Source organism: Pisolithus orientalis (assembly GCF_024613125.1).
Source record: "Pisolithus orientalis strain OTSU chromosome Unknown F5J12scaffold_57, whole genome shotgun sequence".
In the NCBI taxonomy this organism is placed as follows: Eukaryota; Fungi; Basidiomycota; class Agaricomycetes; order Boletales; family Pisolithaceae; genus Pisolithus; species Pisolithus orientalis.
Window position 1 is genome coordinate 135137 of NW_026260838.1, and position 27190 is coordinate 162326.

Below are 27190 nucleotides of genomic sequence, written 5' to 3' on the forward strand. Positions count from 1 at the left end.
GCGTGTTTCGGTCTTCAAGTGAAGTCTGAATGCGGTATGACGAGAGCCTCGCCAATAATGATAGTGAAGGTCCTTCGCAGTCATGCTAGTCATTCGACGGAGACCGAAAGCAAATGTATCAGAGAGCATGTATCTATTATCCGAGGCACGTTCCACTTGTAGTTCGGGAGAAGTTGTTTCCTTCACTTGCTCGTTGCAATAGCATGCGATATAGGTGGGGTCAAAGATGAGTAATCCAGCCGCGGCTGTATGTGTTCTGGCTGCTCTGCTTATGTGCTTATTAGTAAACGGCAGCACGTTCCTTACTGCCCATGTGTTATAAGCGTAAGTCTGCCGGCTTTGTCGCTGGGCGTGAGCGTGAATCGGGATAACATCACGCTAAGTAACGCCTTTCAGAAAACGAGTATCCACTGCCACCGGTTTCCGTCATTTCAAAGAATGACTTGCTACCTGACATCATGCGATGTCAGCGGCAGGAACTTCCTGGAAACACGTTTCGAGCAATTAAAGCGTTAACTAAGTTTGCACGGTATGTGCGTCCTGCTGAATGAATGCCACATTAGTGTTCTGCCTAGTGTTGTAGAAGTAGGTGGCACTCAGGGGTGCGTGTGGATTCCGATGGCACTCTTTAGGCGTTCAAACCCCACCTGCAGCGTTAAGCCTATCGATGCAGTGGATCCTCCACGTCTCCACTCCGCGCACTGCTCGGAATCTCTAAGAAAAATAGCGAAACCCCACCGTTGCTCCACACCACAACCCTCGAATCACTTGCGTAATCCACCAGACTTTTGCTTTCCCAGATCGGTGAGTGTTTGTTGTCCGATACCACGCGAACGCAGGTGTGTACAGTACATCGGATTTTTACATGTGCGTGTGGGGCGTTGAAATCCTGTGATGCCCTTGTGACCACTTACGACCCTGTTCAGGTTGAGGCATTGATTCTTTCTGTGAGCATGTTCGTGCTTCAACGCCACTTATTTGCAACACCGAGTGGATTCTGTGTCAGACGATTCTGTGAATTAACGTGTCATTTAAGTTCGTTGTTAATCACAAGGGGGAGTTTCGTCCGAAGTGCGTTACAACGTCTTGGCTCTACCAGGGACGCGTGGGAGATTTCGTGGATCCATAGTGGCGTCCGTTAGGTGTGCCTACACAATATAGGAACGATCCTCCAACACTAGAAGTATCACCTCGGCCCACCGGGGCGAAGAAGATGGCAATATCACCATCGTGCGAGATGATCCCACACTTGGGATGATGCTGATTGAGTCGATGAACGCCCACCATGCTTGGCTTTCAGCTAACGGATAATGATCGTATATCGTGATGCTGTGTATGTAACATCATCTGTCGTTGAACGGCGCGAAACAGGTGGTGTTCGTTCATGTCCGCTCAGTCTGCGATATTTTTTCCTAGTAGAAAGAGTCAAGTGATGTTCTATAATACATTTTCCGGGGATGCGCTTATTGCAACGTGGATGTTTCTGCTAACCTGGACTAGTTATTTTGGGATGTAGTTGGCGTGTCTACTTACATCACGAATAGCTCGTGGTCGATCCAAATTCGTCCGTACCCCCGTTCCCCAATGGCAAGTGGGATCAAAGGTTACTGAGTTCAATATCTATCGATGTCCATACACAGGTTCGAGGGCAGTCACGTTCTCATTCAAAGAAGACTTGATACACCTCCAAGATGCCATCGGTACACCAACGGTGTCGTGTTTGAGGAGTACGTTGGGCCGGATAGTATCCACGACACCGTGCCGTTCCTGTTTGAACCAAGAGTGTCTCATGATTCAGGTTCAATCCTCTTTTTCTGCTTACAGATACGGAACTCACGGCAAGGCCACCTATCGACGGGTCGTTTCCGCTTCTCAATAATATTTCGCTGGTGACCGACCTCGAAATTGAGGGAGGTTGTCATCGTCCCATCTCAACATTCTGTGGCTGCGCAATGGCAAAAAGCGAGCCTTACAGGATCGAGTGCATTGCTTTGCAGATGGTGTATCTGCTTTCCACTCCATTTTATGGCAAGGCTGTTACCCTGGGCCGCGGCGGCAATGATCCAGACCAGTGGCTCACGGCAACTCTGGGATACCCCACTTAGATCCCTGGTGTCCCTACGCAGCAAGGCCAACACGAGGTTTTAATATACCCGCCGTGAGCCGAGGCAATGCTAATGCAGCATAAATACAGCATATAAAGCCCATGGTTCTGTGTTATCGGACAACAACTCCTGGATACCCTTACCCGAACTTGAACACTCTTACTCAGTCATGACTGGAAAGCACTTGGCTTTGATCCTGCCTCAAAGGCAGTCTCCTTTCGTTATTGGCGCTCGTGAAACCAACGAGCCAGGACCGGGCGAAATCCTCGTCCGAATCCGTTCTACAGCTCTGAATCCTAGCGATGCTAAGGCTCAGAAACGTGGAATCTACGTCACCAAGTTCCCCGCTGTCCTTGGGAGCGACGGTTCAGGCGTCGTTGAAAAAGTCGGGGAAGGGGTGACACGATTCGACCCTGGGGATGATGTGTAAGCCACTTTGGTGATTCTTTTTGGTTAGAGAGCAAAGAAGATTGATCTCATTCAACAGCTTCTTCCACGGGGCTTATGATGACAATGATTTGTCAACATTCCAACAGTATGCCATTGCCGTCGTCGACTTCGCTGCGAAGGTAATTACCGTCGTCTGTATCCTAGATCCTCCTCGATATTAACGGGACCGTCGTAGATTCCGGACAGTCTGTCTTACGATCAAGCGGCAGCCCTGCCACTAGGCATTGCAACAGCAAGCATTGGGCTGTATGGGAAGGCGAACGGCCTGGGCCTCGTGCCCCTGTGGAAGCATGGCGGACTTGGAAAGTATAGAGGCATGCCTATTATGATATTCGGCGGCGCAGGCTCAGTCGGCAACTATGGTAAGCAATTCCGTTCTATGGCATATGATGTGGCGGCGGGTTCCTGAGCATAATCTTGCCTTTAGTGATACAACTGGCAAGAATGTCCGGCTTTTGCCCTATTATCACGACGGCGTCGCTTAAACACACGAACTATCTGAAGGATCTCGGCGCTACGCATGTCATCGATCGATATCTCCCGTTTCCTGCACTGAAGCAGGCTGTGGAGCGGATAACCAATGCTCCAATAAACGTGATATACGACACAGTTTCCATTCGCGAAACACAGGAAGCGGCATGGCAACTACTTGGTCCCCAGGGAAGACTCGTGGTGACATTGCCCTCTGTGATCGACGACCGACACAGAGTGATTCACACCAATGGGAACCCACACACGGAAGAGAACTGGGAAACGGGCAGGCAGCTTTGGTTGCACTTGTCTAAGTGGCTCGAAAAGGGCGAGATTGTGGTAAGCCTCTCGTAATTCAGCATGCATGTACACAGCGCTGACCAGACCCTTTCACAGCCCAATCACGTTGAAACAGTACCCGGGGGTCTCAAGGGGATAGGTGCAGCGTTGGAGCGGTTTGAAGGAGGTCAAACTGATGGTGTTAAGTTGGTAGCACGCCCACCAGAAACTGAAAGGTAGAAATTAGGAAAATTCCTCGTGTCTGATAGCATATCTTATCTTATCTCGTCAGTGACCTTGACCTCATATCATCACCATCATATCATCATCAGCAAGTGAATGGTCTTAGGAGAACGCCTTCAATGCGGTATATCCGACTCAGGATGGCCACAAGATTCCTACGGTCTTTCGTCATGGCACGTCATATCGAGCTAGACAGGCGAGCCGAAATGGAATATGGCGGTTGGCCATTTGGCAAATAGAGACTATGATGTAGAGTAATTACAAATTGGACTCGACATATAAAACCATTTCATACCCCTGTCTCGACAGTGTATCTCGCTGCGACCATGCAACAACAGAACGCACTCTTCTTGGAGTCAAAGCAAGGTCAGTTTGTCGTGAGGAAACGTCCGGTGCCTACACCTGGAACAGGAGAGTTGTTGGTCAAGGTCTACGCGACCGCTCTTAACCCTGTCGACTGGAAGATCCAGCAATTTGGGATTTTCGTTGATAGATATCCCGCCGTACTGGGATCGGATATTGCAGGCGAGGTGGTGGAAGTAGGTCAAGGAGTCACCGGCTTCACTAAAGGACAGAGGGTGTAAGCATTTTGACAATGTCGAAAGAAAAACTACCTTTCTCAGCATTGCACGATATACAGCCTCTCGCATGGACTCCTGACAGAAAATCAGGCCAGTTACCAGCAGTATACGCTAACAACTTCCACTTTCTCCGCCGGGGTGCGCACACATGCTCTGGCAGCCGCAGTGTTTCCAGTTTACTGACGATGTGTGCTTGAAGATCCCGCCAAACCTGACGTATAATCAAGCAGCTACCGTGCCGTTAGGCCTTGATACGGCTGCAGTAGGCCTGTATTCCGACACCCTGGGCGCCGGACTTACGCCGCCGTGGATGGAAGGTGGGCAAGGAAAATACCCCGGAAAACCAATTCTGGTCTACGGCGGTTCCTCCTCCGTGGGGTGCTACAGTAAGAGTTGAGGAAATATAGATGTTGAACACGTCTTTGACAAATCCACCGCAGCGATCCAACTAGCTCGTGCCTCGGGATTCTCGCCCATTATTGCGGTTGCATCCAGAATTCATGAAGAATACCTCATATCGCTTGGAGCAACCCACGTCATTGACAGGCACGGCAACAGCGACGAGTTGAAGAAAGCCATTACCGGCACCGCGGTAGCTCCCATAGAGATTGCGTATGATGCTATCTCGTTGCCGGACACACAGCAGGTTTCCTTTGACGTCCTTGCGCCCAATGGGACTCTGGTTACAACTCTTCAGCCTGTCGTCAAAGAGGGTCAGGCCAGTGGTCGCAAAGTCGTGGCAACTTACGGGAGTCCTCACCATCCCGCGAATCAAATCCTATGTAAGGGTCTGTGGAGTAACCTGGAGGATTGGTTACACCGCAGCATCATAAAGGTCGCACCGCCGACATATTGCATCGCAAGGTCGCTGACTTTTTTCCTCACAGCCGAACAAGTTCGAAGACTTAAAAGGACTGCATGACATTCCAGAGGGCCTAGAGAGGATGAGGAAAGGCGAAGTGAGGGGCGTAAAGTTGGTCGCCCATCCTCAGGAAAAGTAAAGGTAAAGCGAGCCTGCAAAGTTGGTAGTGTTTCCAGTGTACGATAGCATCGCCCTTTCGCGCGTATGTTCTCCCGCTTCTTACCTGTCCAGTTCATTCGTCCTAGAATATCGTGTTCGTTTTCATTCAGACGCGTCTCAGTGCGTGCTAGGGTGGAGTCGACCTAAGCGTTTCAGCAAAGTCAGCTGCGCTTTGGTCGAGACTTGAGCTTTTTTGAAAATCAGTTCTAGTACTGAGTATCCCGCCGGAGACCGTATGTTGGCAATTACAAAGGTGGGGGCGAGTTGCAGGTTAGAATGGAAGTCCACTGGATGGTATTTGAGGGAGAACACCGACTGTGTCAGTATCTCCTCCGTAACCCTTACCCACTACCACGCACCCTAATACTCAACCACCCTCGTTGGAAACGTGGTACTGTAGTAGTACTCACACTGACGGCGTTATGAGCTGAGTTCCAGGCTCATCGTAAACTTAATCGATGTCCCAGCCGTAGTGGGAGAACAGCCATCGTTAATCGGTTTGCACCCGATCCTTACCCGACAAGCAGCTTCTATTATGAGATCATATCAGCTTATCAATTGTATGATCGTTCATATCGACGTTGGATCACTACCGCCACGCAGTTACAGAAAGCGCTCTTCTTAGAATCAAAGCAAGGTCAGTTTGTTGTAGGTCAATGTGAGATCCCTACCCCTGGTCCGGGGCAACTGTTGGTCAAGGTCTATGCGACCACTCTGAACAATATCGACTGGAAGATTCAACAAGGCGGAGGCCACGTCAGTGTGTACCCCGCCGTACTGGGGTCAGACATAGCAGGCGAGGTAGTGGAAGTTGGCAATGGAATCGCCGGTTTCACAAAAGGCCAGAGAGTGTAAGCGTTTCGACACCTTGCGGGCTGCCTTTCCTTGGTTTCATACGGCAAACAGATTTGCATGTGGAAACCGGGCAAACGACCAAGCAGGTTTTCAGCAATACGCACTCACAACGTCCATTTTTACAGCTGGGATGCGTATACGTGCCCTTCTGTGCCGCGGGTTTCCCAATTGACTGGTGACGTACTTGCAGATCCCTGCGAGTTTGACTTACAACCAGGCAGCTACTATGCCATTAACCTTCAACACGGCAGCAGTAGGTCTGTACTCCAACACTTCCGGCGCAGGGCTCGTGCCGCCATGGACGGAAGATGGAAAGGACAGATACTCGGGAAAACCGATTTTAGTCTCCGGCACGTCTTCCTCTGTCGGGTCTTATGATAAGGGATGAAGAACCTGTGAGGTAGGAATGCGTCTTAGATCCACGCAGTGGTCCAGTTAGCTCGTTGCTCGGGATTCTCTCCTATCATTGCCATTGCATCTGGGACACACGAGGGAAACCTCAGGGCGCTTGGAGCAACTCACGTTGTTGACAGGCACCTTTCTAGTGGGTAACAGAAGGAAGTCATCGCCAGTATCACGACAGCCCCAATCGATGTTGCGTACGACGCAGTCGCTTTGCCGGAGACGCAGCGGGTTGCCTTTGATGTTCTTGCGTCCAATGGGACGCTAGTTGTGACCATTCAACCTGCCGTCGAGGAGGATCAGGATAAAGGTCGTAAAGTTGTGGTAGTTCAAGGGACCCCCCACGCTCCAGCGAACAAGGATCTATGTCAGGAGGCATGGAGAGTCCTGGAACAGTGGCTAGAGGATGAGATCATAAAGGTTTGAATGTTGATATATCGAATCGGAATGGTACTAATCTCCTGTCCTTCAGCCGGGCCCGTTCGAAGTTTTACCCGATGGGCTACTTGGAATCCCGGAGGGTCTGAGGAGGATGAAAGAAGGCGACGCAGGTGGTGTAAAGTTGGTTGCTCGTCCTCAGCAAGAGTAAAGGAAGAGTAACTACATACTGGCCCTTCGAAGTCGGATAGTGCGTGTGATACGTCCCCCATCTAAATGGCTTTCATATACAATTGCATTCCCTTTCCGACACATATGTGTATTCCGTTGGTTTTTTCGTCAAGCGTGTGTTGGTACGCAGTCAACTGCCGGCAGTGCTGAGAGTAAGCTGAGATCGAGACTGGAGACTTCTGTGATGGCAGCGAATATTCCATCAGAGGCCGTACATTGACAATAATCTACAAAGGTGAGTGCCATAGGGTCTGGAGTCACAGCCCGTTGGTCGAATGGAGTGGTATTTGAGCGAGAGCTCCTCCGAAACCCTCGACCACTGCTTCGCGGCGGTACACACGGGTTTAGGGTGCACCCCAATTCTTGACCTTCCTCACTTATGACCATGGAAGCATGCAATAGACAGGCAAAAGTACATGGATGCGGCGTTATTAGCTCGTTTCCCAGTGGACAGGTGTGTGGCAGAACGGCTGCAATGTTAGTGAATCTTCATTGATGTGGAACAGTTCAGTGGCGTTCAGAACGCAAGTTTGCGATAACGGCTGACTCGATACGAGACTCCTGCACAGTGGAACAGTGGGAAAGAACCTCGCGAGCGATGAGCTGAGCCCGTAGAAAGTTACACGGTAGGCTAGTGTGTGTAACCGTACGTGTGCATGCCCGAATCTTCGTCCGTCTCACTGAGCACCATGCTGTGTCCCTACCTCCTGTCCCCAGCCCTACTGCAACAGGTAACCAACGAGGTCCCGGCGTTAGATAAAGGTATCGCGGAGGTTACTTGTCGCACCTGACGTCACTGGTCTGTATACTACGCCATCCATCAATTGAAGGCACTGCTCCAAGGCTTGGTGGCGTCCTTCTGTGGCTTACCAGCATATTGACAACGAACTTCCCCAGGGCCTTTTACACGTTATCAGAGTGACCGTGATATACTCTCTTTCGCGAAACAGAGGAGTCCTGAGCTACGTGGGAGTACCTGCTGTTTCGTAAACGCATTGCACAAGCAGGGTCCAGTGGGAGGACGGGTATGCAAGACCCAAGTGCTCTTCCATCTGCCAGAGTTAAGTTCCCACCACAAACAACGCGGCGTCATGCATACGAGCATCAAGGTTCGTGTCCCTTCTCCAAGAGAACAGCTCAAAATCCCAGTGTCATGGCGATGCTACCATGCCGGAGAACGCAGAACCTTGAGGAAGCGGCATTGGGGATTGATTTATGTACGTGCCAGTTCTTGATGGATATCCTTTCCATCCCTCTCCCTTGTTTTGTACTCGTTCTCCGATAATGACCCCAAGACAGTCGTCAGAATTCCTCTTCTGCAATGCTTATGGTCGAACGTTCAGGGTCTAGCTTTCACCAAGGTCCCACATCTCCGTTTCCCTGACGTGCGATATTGTGGAAACTCGGCTGCATCAAGGAGCCCTTCGCCTGTTAGCTAGACAGCTGGTACTTAACACGCCATACAGGCGAGTATCTTCGCTCGAGATGTTGACGGTTTTAGAGGCCTGCCACTGCCTCTCCAGGAGTGGGTGGCACCGGTGACAGGCCAACTCCAGCTTTTCACATTGGCATACTCGTGGTCCCGCCACGAGAACTGCGCGAAATATTTGATTGTCAGAAAATATCACACATACAAGTGGCCGGAGACAGCGGAGTTCAGTAAAAAATATTAGGCAAGTGATAATATTGTATCCGTTTAGCGCACCGCGATAAGTATAAGGCAGCAGGTATAAATTCCCCATGCGTTACTAGAATTACCACAATAGATACACGACCACTAGTACATACCACTTAAGCGTGCCCATCGGCGTTGGAGATAGTGCAATAGATCCCGGGCGAGGAAATTGGAAGACTCCAGATATGTTCGTCAGGCAGGCAGGCGACGGAAATCAAAGGCTGTACCTAGGTCCCATTCCCGTTGGAGGTAAACAAGTCTGTCCTAATGGACGCCGCCGGACTTCGATGGTAAGTTCGCCGTCCGGGTTTAACTTAGCACGAACGGTAGACATGTCCGCGTCACCAGGTGCAAAACCGATTTCCCACCCGTAATGACCTATCCGTGGACCGACTTGTTGAGTGCGACAAGTACACCTAGAAACGTTGTACTCACAGTCATGCTCCATGTGCCATGCATCTGCTACTACATCCAATCTGTCGCCCTTTTTAGCAGAGACTGTAATCATCTCAGGTAGGATAGTACGCGGAAGCATAACAGAGAAAGTGTGAAGAGTACTCGAGCTCTGCGTCGTCATCTCCGGGCAAGAACCCGGAGGTGGAGAGCGGCGGGAGTGATTTATTGGCGGGGAAACTGCCGGGAGGTGTGACAAGTTGCTGGAGCACGGCGAGCGGACGCTGAGGGATGAAATGATGTCACGAGTAGAATCAACATCGTTGGACGATGAGCTCGGGGTCATATTGGAGATTGCCGAAGATGACGGTGACGGCGACGACCGAGAAACCCAAGGGAAACGAGACTTTTCGCGTTTCGCAGAGTCACTCATTCTCCCTCGTTGATTTTTGGTTGAGGAGCGCGATGAGCGCCGATGGAGCGGAGAATTTGGAAGGTCCGGGTGACCCATAATATCTGGCCTTTGTTGAGAAATACAGTTTTCCTCCTGCGATTCTAGAGGAACATCGGTTTTAAGCAACACGTCTACAGGATTGAAGGACATGAATGACGTCGGAATAGTAGAGGTTTCCGACGACAGCGCTCACTCACAAAGCCCATTATGTGGCCTGCGCAATGTGAGATTGCCACGAGGAGAATGTGGGGTCACCTCGTTGTCAGGTGAAAAGATCGAAACGGGAAGTCTTGAGGTTTTTGGGCTCCATCCTAAAGTGAAAACCGGAATTTTACTGCGGCCACGTCGCCTGTTTGCGGTCGCCTTTGTGATAAATGATGCAGTCCAAATGACTGCCAGAGTAAAATGAAAGAAATGCGGTGCTGTGGGTGTCACTGGACGAACGATCGGAGATTTTTGCTCGCTCAGAGCTCGGAGTCCCATTCGTCAACTTCCACATAAGAGAATGGGGTGGAGCTCGGTATTAGTGAGAAGCGTCAACGTGTTTTGCCTTGCAGAAGCCACGAGGCAGGTTAGTTAGCACAAGGAAAAAGGCCGGTGGCGAATGACACTCGTCAGCCAAAGTCACTGCTCTATTTGTCGCATGGTGCTTCGACGGATCATGGGTGAAAAATTAGTACAGCAGTGGTGTTGCCTTCGATAAGTACGTTATTTAAAGGTTCATGCATTGTGTTTTTACCAGTTGGAGTGGCGGGGACATATTTTCAAACATTTGTTATCACATCCGGCGCTGGGACCTGCTGTGATATTCAAGTTGTCAGCGGCGTAGAAATGCGCAACCACGAACCGTACAGACTCGTCACACCGGAAAATCTGAGATTGTGGAGTCTTTAGATGAGTTATACCTGCCAGATGACCATGTAGCCCTTGGGATCGAACTCTAACCCTTCCGCAGAAATAGTAGCAAGGGACTCCATCATGGGGCATGGATATGCAAGCCGTACATTCGTGTTTATACGTATAGGAACAACGGCGATTGTTGGGTTCACGTGGGGAACACGTATCGAGCAAGGAGTTGACGCTGAAAAGGTTCAGACATTTAACACTGTCTCAAACTCTTCAGCTGTTTGTTCTGTCACTACATTAGGCTCGAAGTCATGCTACTTTACCACCTACGAGTTGTAGTCACCTGCGGAGGCGAAAGTGTTTGAGGGTGGTCTTAGTCAATTTGGAGGCATGTGCACAGTTGTACCACGTCGTCTGTATTGCTGCAACCAGCAGGTTTCATAGGCACGCGTGGACGGAGGTCCTATGAAGTGGATGCCGAGGGGAAATTCCTTTCTGCAACAATTATACGGGTTGGACACTCACCCGCACCTCGGCGCCCTTCTTCCATACGCATCGTGTTGTTTCATCATCAGCCCGTCGTCCCGGATCAAAAATATTAATAGTCCATCATCGTTACTGGAGATTTTCATTTAAGTAGTGGTTCGTGGCGCGTCCGATTGTGCTTGACAAGATGGAGTCATCGCTCTGTTGGATCGCATAATTTTCTCAAGTACTACGGGTCGCCGCTGGCTGTGACCTGCGGCATTATATTGTAGTTCTAACGATCATTGTGCACTGTCGATATTTACTTGCGGTACTGTTGAGTGCAAGTTAGCCTAGCCCTACCCGGTCACCAGACTACCCAAACTAAAGCTCTCGCTTTTACCCCGTCAAGCATAAGTCGTGTGATGTAGTCGAAGACGACAACGACGATAGCAAATCACAGCAAAAGCCAGTAAATGTTCTGGAATATCAGCGGCTTGTCGCAGTGGGAAAAGATGCCAGGGTCTCAATTTGGGCTCTGGTGAGTTTAAGAGCCCTAACATGGTTCGAACTCTCAATTCTCTGTTATTCCTAGGCCAAGACATGACAGTTTTTACAGACACGCACTTTGCGGCGTGATGAATCACGCCAATAGCTATTCAGCAAGCTTCAAGACGCATGTTCTACCATTTGGGGGAACCTCCTGCAACATCATATCTACAAGATCGTGAAAGGGGTATCCGTATTGAGATGAGAGCTCCCCTGCTTCAATTTCAAACTCTGCTTCAATCCCTACAGTATTCGCCATTTGTAAACGTTTCAGAACAAAACGCAATGGTCACTGGTCTCCAGTCGCGGGAGATCGGCTCAACCTGTTTTATGGCCAGGTTCCGACCCCGCTACCCACATTTCAAGAGGAGGCTTGGGAAAAGTTACATTGTGGGGTTGACGCTGTAAACCTTACCATCCTTGTCTTCGACAAGTGTCGTGCTCATCCCTCGACGAAAGACTAGGAGTCGTGCTTTGAAATCTGAAAACTCTCCAATCTTTTTGTATGCATCTTACAAGCTGTCTGTCGTGGTTTTCCGTTCTCTTAAATCAGGTTAGTCTCTCATCCCAGTCAAGGTCCTCGTGAGTACTTCCTCATTACCTCGTGTCGAAAGTGATGACGCTTGAATCTGGCGCGATTCTTTTCAGATAGCTAGATCTTCGGTGATAATGCCAAATCCAACGAGAGTTGTTGAGGTTTTCAGTCGAGAGCCAGCATCCAGATACCGTGGTCTCCGCAACTGAGTCGTGTCTCTTTACACTGGCCTTGATGAGCCCGTCCCCCGATGGGTATGGATCGCCGTGCGTCGGTGCTATCTTCCGAAGCGGGTAGATGGCGACTTGTTGACTTATTTAACATGGCGGGACGTATTCCCACACACCACTTTTCCCACCGAGTTGGACAACGGTTAGGATATCCGGGGCGGTCAAATGCTATGGGTTATTCCTGGCTTGTATCAAGTTTGTTCATTCCTACTCCTCCGAACCACACAGTTAAGAGGATGCGCGCCTTAACTGTTTGATTGCAGTGAAATTATTCCGGTTGGCATGGGGCTAACGTATGTGAACGCTACGGTAAACCAAGTTGAAGGTGTCCAGTGCTTGGTGCGTCATGTTGGAAGCAACGATCACGATCCTCATACTTTTCTGCAGTCAGTTCTTCTGCAAGATCGCTCACCCTTATCTGGCGGCACAGGGAATCGCGAGTAGTGTTGCCACTGAGATCAAGTTGACCACTGTTCATCTGATCTCAGCCGCAACTGTTTCGGGTTCTGATGTACAACCTGAGCTCTGCCGCAACTTGTTGAGTTCTTTGGACAGCGCCATATTAAACTGACGATGCTTCAAAGCCAGGGAGGCCATTCAAGTCTTCGTGTTTATACAATGTTATTACTATGTGTATGAATAGAACGAGCTACGTTTACTAGTGTGTATAAAATATATATGTCCTGGTCCAAAATGGTCTTAATATTGACAGGGTTTCCAGCACCCGGACTTTATGAGCCACATCTTATAGCTTCCAAATGTTCCTCCACCCGCACCCACACGTCCACATGTTACAAACATCCGTCAAGCTGCACTAGTTGCTGCCGCTGGAGGCTTTCCCGAAGGTGCGTACTTGGACTTCATTCTCAACGTTGGACCAAATCTGAACAGCACAAAGGGGATGGGTGCCATAGCCAAGGCAACAAAGCCTAACAGTGTTGATGCCCATCGGGGATTAAGCTTGTTGTACATTTGGTCAGCGAAGAGCTGTTGACCAATCAGCGCTGTGTCGAATCGCATATGGGGTGATGAGATGGACGTACCGGGAATCCAGCACCAACGAGACTCCGGACTACTGTGTTGGCCGCCAACGCGGACGCGGAAACCATCAAATAAGCGTCAATAATATAGTTCAGGAGCGAGAGCTACAATCATCGCCGTCAATATCAATCAGCCCAACGACTCCCAAATGAAACGGTGACACTCACGAAGATCCAGCACACGCCCCACCCTACTAACAATCCAGACATCAAGGGTGCCCAAATGCTTATACTAGGATAAGACGTCCAAGCGAACCAGAAAAAGGCGATGGCAAAGAAAGGGGCCGCAGCCATCGCCATCTCCAGACGGTATTCCGGAGGAACGCGGTTTGGGGCGAATTCTTGAGCTCTACGTTCGTATCTGGGGTTGAAGATGACGACGTACTGTCCGCCATTAATTAGAGTGAGAGATAGGGTATTGAGGTGAACAAGTGGACGTACAAGGACAGCGGAGAACACTCCTCCGATTAAGATTGGGAGAAATGTCAGTCCCGTCGAACCAGCACTCATCTGGTGCCCTTCGGTGAAGACGATGGGGTATGCCTCGAACAACATATACAGGCATCCGTACACAAACTACCAGGTCAGATAGCAGGGCGTCAGCGTCGGGGGACGTAATATGACGACAAAGAAAGAACTTACACTCATATACACCGTGATAGCCATAAGCATCGGTTCGCTGAACAACACTTTGAAGGGACGAGCCAAGATACTTTCGATACGCTGCGCGAAAGAGAGTTTTCGTAGTTCGAAGGGAGCGTAATATCTGTTATCACCCGTCCGCTTCCTCACGTCCCGTGCTTTATGTACGAGAATGATAGGTCTATGCTCCTTAGCAACCATGCACGATTTGTTCAAGAAGGCTACTTACTGGAATGTCTCTGGGAGGGTCAATACGATGAAGACCCAGCATACACCAGCCTAACGTCATCAGTAAGCGAAAGGTACGCATCGACCAGACAAATTGCTCACAAAGATGGTGAGAATCCAGAATAGCCACCGCCACGACACATTGTTCTGAGCGAGGTAGCCGCCCACGAGCGGGCCAATAGCCGGTCCAGCGATCGGAGCAACCGAGAAGACAGACATTGCAATGCCGAGCCTTTTTGGATCCCATATATCACCTAACAGAGCACTGGATAACCAACATTTAGGATGTGTATGAGGGGGGCTGGTGAGCACTTACCCAGAGTTGGTGAGCGGACAAGCGGCGAATACACCTCCGAGAAACCGGAATACAAGTAATGAACCAGTATTTTTGGCGAGCGCAGATGCCATTTCGAAAAGCTGGATTTCGAAATCAGCACTGGGAGAATCAGAAGGTGGAGCGACGTACGACATATATAAAGAATGTAGACACAAAGACGGGTCTCCGGCCGTATTGTTCAGATAGTGGACCCCATATTAGCGGACCTACACAGTACCCTGCGACGAAGAGCGAGACAACGAGGTTGCCCACTTCGGAAGAGAACGTGAAGTGCTCCATCAATGCCGGCAGCATTGCTGATGGGGCGCTACTTGCAAAAGTACTGTGGTCGAGGCGACGTAGTGAATGAGTGATGAGATAGGGGTGAAGGCCGAGAAATCACACGTACGCATTGAGGACGAGCAGGCCTGAGAACATCGTTAGATACCATCTCCTCGCCGATGACCAGTTCTACGAATGGATGGTCAGCAAGTGCAAGGGAAGTGTTTTCCAGGCTCACCTTCGGGTTGTCAGGATCGTTCTCGTAGAAGCGTATCAAGAAGGGGTCTACACTGGACTCTTTCTTGGGAAAGTCAGCGACCGATTCCTTTGCGTTCGGAAACGGAACGACGTGGATAGTGGCAGTGGTCGAGTTTGTCGGTATGATAGTAAGGTCCTGCATGTCGGGCACAAGGCGGGGAGATGAGAAGTGCGCCTTGAGGGTAAAGGGAAGAAGGGGAAATTGTACTGAAGCTACTCGTGGCCCTCCGTGGGTTTATAAGTGGGGAATGCAGATAGCGCTGCACGTGAAACCACAGTGACCAAGTCACCCGGGTCTGTGTCATATCAGATTGCAACGCTGTGTGAAGGATGCTTACTGCGATGAGAGCGGCTGACGGAGCGCGACGTCTTCGGAGTGATGGTGTCTCCTGATTGGCCACTTCCAGCTCCCACCCAGGAAACATACGAAATCCCTATTATTAGTCTTAGTCAGCAGACCCCACCCGTCGGCCTCCCAGGGTGCTAGTGTTTCGGATTGCCATGCCCCCAATACAGCTTTTATTGCAGTGTGGGTCTCCCTAACACTGCTGGAATCCCCGCACCCTGCCGGATACCTTGTCCTAGTAATGCATGATGACGATTGTGCAGTTGTCGAGGATGCCATCACAAAGGTAAGGGATCGCTAGGCTAGCTGGGTGTTGCGAGTCGCTGTTCGCGTTCCTTGGACGCACCTAGTGGCTTATCGTGAGTGTTCGTAGATAGTGGCCGTCGACGAAGCTTGTAGAGGGCGTCCATATCCACTCCATTGCGCGAGTTGCGTCACGCTTCGCCGTTGGCATTCAGAAGCTTCAGGGTGGACACGGACAACGCCACTGTCACCAGCCCGTTGAGATGCGATCAAACCGGCTGCCGAGGGCGCTATAGATCAGACATCTTATTGTAATGCATAATGACTGGGCGTCGAGGATATTACAAAGGTAGGAGGTCACTAGGCTAGTTGGGCACTGCAAGTCACGATTTCAGGCCCGCATCCCCTACTGAGTGGCTTATCGTGTACATTCTGATAGATGGTCACACAAACTATCCGTTGGAACGAGGGTACGTTAGACGGATCTGTGAAAGGTTTCCATTCCATCCCACATGTTTCCTCGCGGCTCGCCGTCAGCATCCAGACCTGGACACCGCCACCTCCCCCTTATGCAATGAGATCCGTTGAGACGCGATCGAATCGGTGGTCAAAGCCAGGAACCCTCAACAATAGCCCCCTCGGCTGCATGTTGTAAACTTAACGCTCTTTGTACAAAATATAAATCAGCCGATCCTCTCGGAAGATCTACTTCCACCGTGATCATCGACGTACCTTATTGACGTCCTCAATGGGCGCCATCAAACATGAAGGGTACATCCAAAACATGTTCACAGAAAACGATTGGAGTGAGGAATATCTTAGCTTTCAAGACGATCTTCAAGGGCGGGCTCGACTTCACCTGACGCGAGGCCACGATGTTCATGACGAGGTATGGACGGTCGTGGAGGAGGGTAAGATCGAGATTGAGTGAGACTCGACAGTGCTGACCCCGCCGTACGTGAGCGGTTGATCAGGGTTGATCACGTCTTAAACGTATCTTTTCTCTTTCCAGCTCAGCGTCACATCACACCCATTTGACAGGCGCGTCGCAGATTCGACGACTTCATATGCCGCGACACCCCTTCGCCGAAGCTGACGAGTGTTGGATCGATGTATGAGACTTGGCACGATGCACATCGGTTGGCGATGGCCTCGTGTGACAGCGCGGAAAGAATCATTATTGCAAGTGCTTTCTTTTGTCGGTTGAACTGTGGTTTCGTGGTTTTGGTTATTGTTCCCTTGACGCCTCGCGCGTTGTCATGCTACGGAATACCGAACGCTTTGAATGAGGTGCATGCGAATGACAAGATTTCCGTCGGTACCGCCTTCACCTTTCAGACTTGGATGTATAGCACCGACACCATCCGCCGGATCAACTTCGATATGTGCGAGGCAAATCAAATACCGGGACTCGAGTGCCCAGTTTATCGCAGACATTGGCCAGAAATACACAGATGAATTTTGGGAGGCGACGGCAACGTTTCATCAATGAGGATGATCAGTGTGAAGGTGCTACTTAACCGGAGGACCGGGTACCTTTTCTACATTCCTTAACAACCAAACCCGGTTGTTCTCATCTCCTGTGAGGTCGGAGGGGTGATTGTCTTCGGGTACGCACATGCGGAGTATGTGCATAGCCATCCAGGATCGAGGCCATTCGCAAGCCCTGAAGACGCAAGGGTCGAAATACCACTAAGAACGCCGACTCCGAAGAAGACTCTCGCATCGCTTCTGCGGGAGCGATGAGAGCCACAGCAGCTAGTGCACGCGTGATTACGCAATACACAGCACACCATCCGCTGGCCTCTTCGGTATATCCTTCCTCGAGTCAACCCATGCGAAGGAGGGGAACTTGTCTTTGAAATGGGTATGGGGCATCACTGGGCGTAAATCCAGAAACCTGCTGGCTACCCTGGTGAATGGTAGGACACGGGCGGTAATCAATCCTTGTTTTCCGGAGGCCACAGCATCCTGTTTTCTCCAAAATAAGAACGTCCACCGGCCGTTGGGGTACTGGTGAACTTCCCTTCTCAGTTCTTCGATCTGCACAACTTACTCAAGCCAAGTTTTCTGTTTAGGTCTTCGAACAAACTTGCCCTTTTTACACCTAGTATCGGTGAAGTCCCTACCATTCCGTCGTTGTGTTATACGCATTGACCTCCGTGCAGCTGTATTCACACTTCGTGCCCATCGACTTGCTCTACCCCTTGTGCCTTTTTCTGTGGGTTCTTTTGCGCTGTTTAATTGCTGGCTTTGCTGATTTGGGTAGCGTTCTGAAATCCTACCTCCTCCCTTGTTTCCAAGGATAAAACATAAGATCTAGTGTTCCTAGTCGTATTGTCCCCGATCACCTAACTTCCCCCATAGGCAGAACCATTTCCACTGCGCGTCTTCGCACTACAACGGCTTTCAGTGATTTGAACAGATAACGTTTTCCACGGGCGGGTACAGTTGGAATGCTGTCCTCCAGGGCATAATGGCCGGAATGTTGCCTTGACTGAGCTGGCGGACACCCTTCATGACAGATTCCTGGAAGAGGGCAAATTGTCGACGTCGACGAGGCAACTGGGCTCGAGCGTGCGGTATTGGAGTTTCGTCTCTCTGGACATCCTGATCGACATTCATCACTCCGTTCGCTTGCTCTCCGTCTTTCGGATGGATATGAGGATCAGGAGGTGGTCGTTAACTTAGACGAAGCCGTCATACTTGGACATGCAGCGTTAGAGTTCTCTCTGCCAGGGCATCTCAATCGTAACATATCTCTTTACAATCTCGGTTGTTACCTCCGGGCCAGGTTTCTGGAACTAGCTGCAATGTGTGGCTTGGATGAGGCGATTGAGCTGCATTGAGCCGCGTTGGAACTTCATCTTCCTGGGCATCTTGATCGGGATTCTTCAGTCCGCTCGCTTGCTCACTGTCTTTCTGATAGATGTGCCAGTCAGAGGGTAGTCACCGACTTGGAGGAACCCATCATTCGCAGCCGTGCGGCACTAGAGCTCTGTCCACTAGGGCATTCCAGACGTGACCAATCTCTTTCCAACCTCACTCGCAATCTCAGGAGATACGATGCCCGAGCAGGGCAAGGCGAAATCTCTTCGCCGAGTTACGTGGGTACTCCATTCAACACGTTATGCTGACGTGGCCTTTTCGCTCCACACCCTGTCAATGCGCCTTTGGGAGGCAGGCGACTATGGACGAAGCTATTGATCTCGTGACATACGTTCTGGAGCTCCGATCCCCAGGGCACCCCGACTACTCCAATTCCCTTGAAAAGCTCAATCTCGGAGAGCGGCTGGCGGGTGGGGATAAACTTGGGCGAATCTACTATATTTTTCCGAGCTGTGGACGATCTATGTGCCCTCTGGAGACCTTAAGGATGGATTTTAAGACCAACATTCAATTGCCAACCTGAATGCGGCCATTAAGTTGCACCGATACGTGTTGCAAGTGCGTCCAAATACCTATCCTAGCTACGCGTTGAACCTCCATGACCTCGCACTATGTTTAATAGACGGGATAGTGTAGATGCCGGTTACCTCCGGTAGCAAACGTCCATCCGAGCGACAAGCCTGAAGCACTGCCACCCTGCCTTTCTGCATCAGACGAACACCCCCCAACAGACCGTCGCTACTCCCACTCCAGCTCCTCGCCCAATTGTCATTCCTTTCGATTCACTCGTCGTTCCTTTTATTCCTACAATAACCCAATGCATCAACACCTAGGCCTCCAACTAAACCCTTCGAGCAGTGCACCATCTTCTACTACAGTGTCCGGAACTGATGCAGTAGCGCCCCATCAGACCCTTCAGCCGTCGCAGCCAGGGCGCCCGCAGACCAGACAAACCACCAGGAATCAGTCCCAAGCACCACCCCCTCCGCCGCTCATCCAACAACCAACCCAATCTGAGTCATCGGACTCAGTGACAACTCAGCCCCACGCAGCGCAGGCTGCACAGCCACAAGTCCAGCTGACCGCACCAGCGCAGTCAACCAGCCAAGCCAATATCCCCGACCCACCGGCTGATCACACGACAACAAACCTGGACCCCCCAACACCAGCAACATACGAAGCCATTATAGCAGCCTTAATGGATCAGCTCAACAACCGACGCGACCAGGAGCAGCCCACTCCCCCAGGCAACCATAACGCTGGAACTCAGACACCATTAGTGGCCGATGCAATGACCCTAGAGCGAATTCGCGAAGCCGCCACCTCCCGCAAGGAGGATGCCAAACGAATTGTCCTCCCACCAATTCAACTGGGCCTCAAAGTCAGCCCTTTAAGCCTTCGTAAGTCTTGACCTTGTTCCCATGCTATTCATAAACAATGGATTGGTTATCACCTTCGTGCCACCACACCGTTTAACTGTCACCGTACACTGTAACTGTTTTCTGCTCACCGTAATACTGTTTCCACCGTACTGCCACTTTGCTACACTGCCACGACCTTGCCCATTGTTACCTCTGAACCTACCGAGCACAGTCTGACTGGCGCTCCACAGCAATCTTGTCTAGAGTTGAAGAAGCATTCAAAATGTACCGTTATGTACCATACTCCCTCTTAACCCTTTCGGCCCGTGCCAAAGTGAACATGAAAGGCGAGGATGCAGCTTATATCCTCACACCGGAGGGCTTTGCGACAAAGTCACTCAATCGGGCGAATGAACTGTCCATATCTGCTGCAGATTGGATAAACGCTGCACGCACTGCAGAAGAGCGTACTCGCTTCCACCATGGGGAAGAACGTGCCAATGCCCTGGCATCCCACCACCAAGTGGTCACCGGTATCAGTGCATCACACAGCTGGCTAGTGGCCATGCACTATGATATACAACAGCGCGAGATTGCACATGCAAACCCAGAGCATGACCTCATGGGCCTTGACATGGTGGCCTTAACCATTGCAAACAACCGTGCACTCCTCGCTGCGCAGAGCTTGACTATAGCCACCACCACCAAGCGTGCAGCACCGAATGACCTTCCTTCCTTCCCCCGTAAAAGGCCAGTGCATCCCAACAACAATCATGGTTGTTGCTTTCGCTGCGGCCACTCAGGGCACTTACCATCCAGCTGCACAGCCTCATCCACTGCAGCAGGCAAACCAGTTGCAACCCTCGCATCAAATGGAAAGAGCAAACATACCCTTATTGCGCCCGATGGCCGTCACTTCTGCTTCAACTGGGCTGCACACTCCTCCTGCTCATTTGGCCCTGAATGTCGAAATGTGCACAGCTGTTCAGTCTGTGGCGAGTCATCCCATGGAGCTGCATCCTGCCGCCCCAGAATCTGATCCACGCTGCATCACAACTCCTCTGATACCCGACCGCATTGAGAATTTACTATGTAAATACGATATCCTAAGTGACTGGTCCCATATCCTTTCTGGCCTACGGACAGGCTTTGATGTTGGTATTCATGAACCCCCTGCACATACCTGTATATTTCGACAACCACAGCTCAGCATTATCCCACCCCACTATAATCGAAGCATACATTACTTCAGAGCAGAGAGCTGGCCGCTACTCACGAGGCTTCTTGCCCCTCAAGCTTGAAGCTCTAATTGGCCCTTTTCACACCTCACCTCTAGGCGTAGTGCCAAAGCTGAACTCAGACAAATTCCGCATAATCCAGGACCTGTCATTTCCCAGAGACAATCCATTGACATCATCCACCAATTCTGGTATCAATGCAAACCTTTTTCCAACGGCTTGGGGAACCTTCGAAGAGACAGCTGCATTGGTCCTTTCTCTACCACCGGGCTCCTTAGCAGCCACCTTCGACATAGAATCAGCTTACCGCATTGTCCCGGTCTGCCCATCACAACAAGCAGCTCTGTGCATAGCATGGCAAGGTCTCATGTATGTAGACAGAGCGCTAATGTTCGGCCTATCATCCAGTGCCGGAGTATTTGGCTCAGTTGCGGACATGCTAGTTGCAATCTGCAACGAAGCTGGCTTTCGCCTAATAAAAAAATGGGTCGACGATTTCATAGTTTTCTGCACACCAGACCAGACCTGGACAGAATGCGACTTCATAAACCTAACATCAGCTGCCAGTGTGCCATGGAGCGAACGAAAGACTCACCCGCTAGCCTCATGCCAGCGGTATATTGGTTTCAACTGGGATCTCGAAACAAAGACTGTAGCTCTACCATCAGAAAAATGGACACGTCTCATCCAACTACTGGAGAGCTGGCTAGCCCCAGGCTCTCGGCACACTCAGAAAGAGACCAAGAGCCTCCATGGAAAACTTGTCCATGCATCCTGCATCTTCCCACTAATCTGCCCTTTCCTGCATTCACTATCCATCTTCGCAACATCCTTCCGCTCACAGTGTGCTCGACGAGCATCTCCACACTATGTGTGGAGCGATCTACCATGGATACATACCTTATTAACCCAATCAAAGAGCGAGATATCACTGAGTCATACAGACCCAATAGACATCGACTGGTGGGGCAATGCAAGCTCCTCCTTTGGAATTGGAATTACAATAGGATCCTACTGGGCCATATGGAAATGGAAGCCAGGATTCCAGGTCAGTCTGGACCAGGCCTTCAACATAGGATGGGCCAAAGCAGTCTCTGTAGAGCTAGGCCTTTTAATGGCTATACACATTGGCCTACCTGCACTTTCGCATCACTGCAATATACTAGTTCACTCCGACAACTTAGGAGTAGTGATGGTTACCAACAAGGGACGCTCCTGCAGCCATCAGATCAACGAAGTCCTCCACCACTTGTACCTTCTCCAAGCTGACTTAGATGTAGCAGTGCAGGCAATCCATGTTCCCAGTCGGGACAACATTGCCGATGCATTATCCCGTGGCGACGTCAAGGGTTTCCTCACTGGCTTCCCAGCAGCCTCAACCCAAGTCTATCCCCCAATCCCCCCCTACCTAGCCAACATGTTAGAATATTTATAGGAATGATGCTATCTCCTACCACAAACACCTCTGCACTGCAGCTAAATCCATCCCCACTTCATCTGGAATGTAGAGCTGCAGAACGACTATTCCTGTGGAGAGGCATCAACACTCCCCCCTCTGCCACCATAGCCAATCCAATAATCCAGCAAATAGCAGCCACTGCATCCCATGCCTCCCTATGTGATGCTGCAGCATATGGATCAGGCATCTGCAAATTCCACATTTTCTGTGACATTTTCTCCATCCCCGAAGCTGAGCGCCTCCCAGCATCCTTCTCACTACTACACTCCTTTGCCATATGGGCAGCTTCAGACCCCACATCACCTGAATTGGGAATTTCAGGCACCTCTGTGCCATTCGAACCTGTAGCACCATCTGTTGCTCATAAGTACCTATCAGCAGTCCGAGCATGGCACATTGCACAAGGATGGCCTGCTCCACTTGATGACTCCCACCTCGAGTGCATCAATTGGTCTCTCCATGGCCTCGAGAACCTCAGAGTGTGTCGCCATCACCCTCCTCATCCCCCTATCACAATTGCTATGCTATCAGCCCTGAAAGCCTCACTAACCCTATCAGACCCATTTGATGCCTGTATCTGGGCAATGTCGACATGTGCCTTCTTTGGGATGATGCGTTTTGGTGAAGTGTCTGTAGTATCACATGCAGCCTTCAATCCAAGCCATCATCTCACAAGAGGCAATGCCTTCTTCGGGACAGACCTCAGAGGCTCCCCCTATGCCCGTTTAGACCTACCCACAGCCAAAACAGCCAAACCCAGAGAATCACAGTCAGTTTTCCTGAACGAACAGGGTAGTCTCTGCCCTCTGGTAGCCCTTCATAACATGGCCATGGTTACACTAGCATCAGCCTCAGACCCACTATTCTCATGGAGGGACTCCTCAGGTCTTCCCTGTCCCATGGTCAAATCCCATGCCATGGAGCGCATCAACAGCATCCTATCAGCGTGGGGATGGGGGAACCACTTTGGCCACTCCTTTCATATTGGCAGAGCCTCCTTCTTCCTTGCCAAGAAAGTAAACCCAGAAATCATTCACATTGCTGGACGGTGGAAATCACTAGCCTATCAAGTATATATACGAGCCTTTGAGCAAATTGCGTCCCAGCACCTAGCTAATGCTGTATCCGAAACCGAGGCCTCCACTCTCGGGGTTGGGCACTTGGCAGGCACACAGCCGCAGGGTTCCGGCCTATGGGTGAGCGGCTCCGCCTGCCTCGCCTCCGCCGAGCTAACGCTCGGCCCAGCCCAACCACTGACAGGACAGATCCTAGCGAAATGCGTGAGATGAGGATGGATAGTGTAGATGCCGGTTACCTCCGGTAGCAAACATCCATCCGAGCGACAAGCCTGAAGCACTGCCACCCTGCCTTTCTGCATCAGACAAACACCCCCCAACAGACCGTCGCTGCTCCCACTCCAGCTCCTCGCCCAATTGTCATTCCTTTCACCCACCCACCACGCCCTCTTCTTCACACTATAGCCACAGCCATAGATTAGCCCAGCCACCATTCTAATCTTAGCCCAATAATTACATACTGTTCGAAATGCTACTGCTATGCCTACGCAGTCCTGTCAGAGCGAGCAGGTGACCCGCCCTCCCGAGCGGCTCCGCCTGCCTCGCCTCCGCCGAGCCAATGCTCGGCCCAGCCCAACCACTGACAGGACAGATCCTAGCGAAATGCGTGAGACGAGGATGGATTCATTAGACGGCTACTGTGGCTGATTTGGACGATGTTATTGCGCTAGAACAAAAGGCCTTGCAACTATCCGTTCCCGGAGATCCAGGGTACGACGGATGCAAGGACAATCTTGAAAATTGCCTTCAGATGAAGATCAGCCTGCAGGCTTCGAGGGTCACCTCCACAGTCAGTCGCCACTGAATATGAGATCAGCCAAGCCATTCGCAACCTCATCCCTGAGACCCTCGACACCATGCGTGTAGATAGTCACGGCGTTCCAATATCAGGATAAGTAGTAGCAGTAGTGCATCGCGAGCGCAGATACTGATACGCACGGTAGATTACCCATACCATGGCTCGGTCTCGTTTTGTCACCTCCGTCTTGTTCTTTTACGTTGTTCGTATTTACCTTCTCTTTGTCGGTTTCGTTGTTCTTTCTGTGATCGAGGCCCCAGAAGCAATCCAGAAACTCGGCTGACTACAGCACGCTAAGTTCCCGCTCAGCAGGTCCTTTCTCCGTGTGCTACGGGCCGATTGAGCCTTACTATCATTTCTTTCCCTCTTTCATGCCAACCCGTGCTCCGATTGCCTCGCGAGGAATAGTCAACGAAATGTCCCCCATTGAAGATCGACTGATCGAGTGCCATTATCAACAATCTGATAGCCATAGGGAGCGGAAGACTTGTGTGAGAAGTCACGGCGCCGCTGATTCGGAACAGAGAATGGAAGGGGGTAAATAAGCTGGCTCAGGGCAGGCAAAGCAACGGACAGTACGAGTGACCACTAGGTGGACCAAGGAGAGAACATATGGAATCGACGGATGCGTGGGCATGAAATTCTCTGAACCCTCGTTCTGCGAATGGTCCTTCTCCCTCAACGTTGTCGGGTCGTACGCTATAACTCGAGGGTTCCACGACCGCATGAAGATATTGCTGCTTTCTGTTGTGCATGGTGCCCGACGGCCCATACCGCAGACAGCTTGGTTCGTGGGATGAATGTGAATAAAAGCTGTCCACTGGCCGTTCTCGGGGGTCAAATCGAGTGCACTGTCATGATCTTCCATCTGGCAGTAGAACCAACTAGTACAGTTAACACCCGTGATCAGAAATCAGCGGCCTGGAGTGTCGTAGGTCGTGCCGACGCCCTTTGCTCCAGCAGCGGGATTTACGGAGTGCGACAATCACACCTTCAATAGTAGCTTCAGTCTGGGAAAGAACTGGGTCGGCTACATTGGCCGTAAGATCTTTATCTGCTGTATTCCCATCCTACTAGGAGCATGATTGCACGATGGCCAAACGGATTTGTAACAGGGCGTGTATTTAGGACTGTCCATACATGGCAGCCTGTATATTTCCTTCAACTCCGATGACGTGTGCTCGTCGAGTTTTCCGCTGTTTTCGGTGCGTCGAACGCGCTGCAGACAGAATCACAGGCACAGCGGGCCCCTGGTTTGTCTGTCTGGCCATCTGCCTGCTATCTGTTGGAATCCTCAGCTTCTGTAAGTCACCGGCTGAGTTTTGGCCGACAGTTCGTCGTTGACCTCCGTAGTTACCATCATCCAACCTACACTACCATTCCCATGGCTGACGGCGCCCTTCTCTGTGCTCATTGCACTGAACGTGGTCGGACATTACTACCACGTCTGTACCATCCCGCCCGGGTCCGTCGGTGACACCCGGTCTCTCGTCCATGGCAACGGATTCCTCTGGGCTGCCCCGCCTCCTAATGGGGGCTTGTGCCTGAACATCGTCCGCGCACGCATGTCTCGATGTAGGAAGTGCAACGATACACGGCCAGAGGTACGTCCGACCACTTCTCCCTTGCTGTGGGCACATACTTGACGCCTTGCAGAGAGCACACCATTGCCGCATATGCAACCGATGCGTGCTCAAATTTGATCATCATTGTCCCGTGAGTTCCTTTTACTCTCCTCCCAGTATCCATGATGCACCATGTATAGTGTAAGTCTCTGCCCCAAGTGCTATAGTACATCTCGAACGCATGTCCAGTGTCAAGCGCTGAACGCCTGATGCACAGGGATAAATCAATGTGTAGGCCTATACAACGAACGCCATTTCGTCCTTTTCATGTATGTGTGCGTCCGTTCAACTCGTCATTCGATGTCGTTGATGTAGATGGTTGCAAACTGATGCCGACGTAGGGCATACCTCGTCCTCGCCACATCCATTTTCACCATCCTTGGATTCCCACATGCGTTTATCGCATTCGGATTCACGGTCGCCGTACGTCCCTTCTGTTTTCCTACATCCCGCCTCGTACTTCCAACCGCGTTTCATGTCTCTATCAGGTCTGGACTCATTCGCTTCCTCCCTTTCTCTTTATCACAACTTACATTCTCTGCCTCGTTCTTTCCTTCGCTGTTGCTATCATGCTCGCTTGGCACATATGGGGAGTCGCGCGTGGTGAAACCGCTGTCGAGGCACAAGATCATGAAGTTTATACGAAATGGGCTAAGGAGAGGGGAGAGGTGCGTCTCGCCTCGTCACGTTGCATCCGGTAAGACTGACGGCAACAGACATTCATCAATTCATATGACCTAGGGTACGTATGTACCGGTATGATAGGAGGGCTATGTATTTAAATGGCCACACAGTACACGTAGGAATCTTGCCCTCTTTTTTAATGTCGGTGAGGGCGGATAGTAAGTCCCTCCCCATCTTCGTCCATGACGTATCCCTCTTGACGGAATTAATACTTGAAACCACATAAGTCCTCTTTACACACTCTTCCTTCCCTTCCGTCTGATGCCTTACACCGACGGATATGCGTGGGCGCATCGCGACGGTCTTAGCCGACACCATGGCGTGAGGGAAGGTGAAGAGCTGACGGATGGGGAGGATGACGAGGATTATGGTGGCAACGCAGGTGGTGACAACCACGATCGGTGAAGCGGCTGGTGAGTGTCACTTTATGTATGTTAAGAGAAAGTGATGAAAGACGCCGGGGCCATATGACACTTCCAAGCAGCCCTTCTTTTCACATAGTGGGACGGGCGGTCTTGGGGAGTACGAATGACCACACTTC

At 50.9% G+C, this 27190-nt stretch overlaps 7 protein-coding genes across 7 annotated transcripts; 5 read left to right on the forward strand and 2 right to left on the reverse strand.

The window, feature by feature from the left end:
- Positions 1-311: 311 nt before the first annotated feature.
- F5J12DRAFT_786457 (uncharacterized protein) lies at positions 312-2105 on the forward strand (the record flags this gene model as incomplete). The annotated part of the gene is made up of 10 exons (XM_051743452.1): positions 312-324; positions 397-529; positions 564-602; positions 654-804; positions 850-867; positions 927-947; positions 1037-1071; positions 1545-1603; positions 1641-1727; positions 1825-2105. The coding sequence occupies 10 exons, from the start codon at positions 312-314 to the stop codon at positions 2103-2105; spliced, it is 837 nt and encodes a 278-aa protein (XP_051595318.1).
- A 169-nt stretch (positions 2106-2274) lies between these two features.
- Positions 2275-3545, forward strand: F5J12DRAFT_907547 (chaperonin 10-like protein; the record flags this gene model as incomplete). Its single annotated transcript, XM_051748952.1, has 5 exons — positions 2275-2531; positions 2593-2674; positions 2731-2917; positions 2983-3365; positions 3423-3545. 5 exons carry the CDS (start codon positions 2275-2277, stop codon positions 3543-3545), a joined length of 1032 nt encoding a protein of 343 aa, XP_051595319.1.
- A 329-nt stretch (positions 3546-3874) lies between these two features.
- Positions 3875-6996, forward strand: F5J12DRAFT_727514 (chaperonin 10-like protein; the record flags this gene model as incomplete). Its single annotated transcript, XM_051741810.1, has 6 exons — positions 3875-4128; positions 4189-4267; positions 4329-4515; positions 4570-4854; positions 6718-6827; positions 6880-6996. 6 exons carry the CDS (start codon positions 3875-3877, stop codon positions 6994-6996), a joined length of 1032 nt encoding a protein of 343 aa, XP_051595320.1.
- Positions 6997-8905: 1909 nt separating this feature from the next.
- On the reverse strand, positions 8906-9268 carry F5J12DRAFT_727548 (uncharacterized protein; the record flags this gene model as incomplete). The annotated part of the gene is made up of 2 exons (XM_051741815.1): positions 8906-9069; positions 9127-9268. 2 exons carry the CDS (start codon positions 9266-9268, stop codon positions 8906-8908), a joined length of 306 nt encoding a protein of 101 aa, XP_051595321.1.
- A 3699-nt stretch (positions 9269-12967) lies between these two features.
- F5J12DRAFT_727519 (MFS general substrate transporter) lies at positions 12968-15071 on the reverse strand (the record flags this gene model as incomplete). Its single annotated transcript, XM_051741811.1, has 11 exons — positions 12968-13150; positions 13207-13308; positions 13372-13587; positions 13645-13779; positions 13846-14026; positions 14075-14124; positions 14176-14338; positions 14390-14490; positions 14540-14732; positions 14799-14860; positions 14910-15071. 11 exons carry the CDS (start codon positions 15069-15071, stop codon positions 12968-12970), a joined length of 1548 nt encoding a protein of 515 aa, XP_051595322.1.
- A 744-nt stretch (positions 15072-15815) lies between these two features.
- Positions 15816-18930, forward strand: F5J12DRAFT_966416 (uncharacterized protein; the record flags this gene model as incomplete). The annotated part of the gene is made up of 7 exons (XM_051750012.1): positions 15816-16445; positions 16571-16903; positions 17307-17440; positions 17630-17739; positions 18044-18333; positions 18448-18625; positions 18703-18930. The coding sequence occupies exons 1-7, from the start codon at positions 16267-16269 to the stop codon at positions 18928-18930; spliced, it is 1452 nt and encodes a 483-aa protein (XP_051595323.1). The 5' UTR covers positions 15816-16266.
- Positions 18931-25510: 6580 nt separating this feature from the next.
- Positions 25511-27054, forward strand: F5J12DRAFT_727527 (zf-DHHC-domain-containing protein; the record flags this gene model as incomplete). Its single annotated transcript, XM_051741813.1, has 9 exons — positions 25511-25643; positions 25694-25944; positions 25997-26060; positions 26183-26234; positions 26307-26388; positions 26454-26633; positions 26682-26707; positions 26760-26807; positions 26877-27054. 9 exons carry the CDS (start codon positions 25511-25513, stop codon positions 27052-27054), a joined length of 1014 nt encoding a protein of 337 aa, XP_051595324.1.
- Positions 27055-27190: the final 136 nt, after the last annotated feature.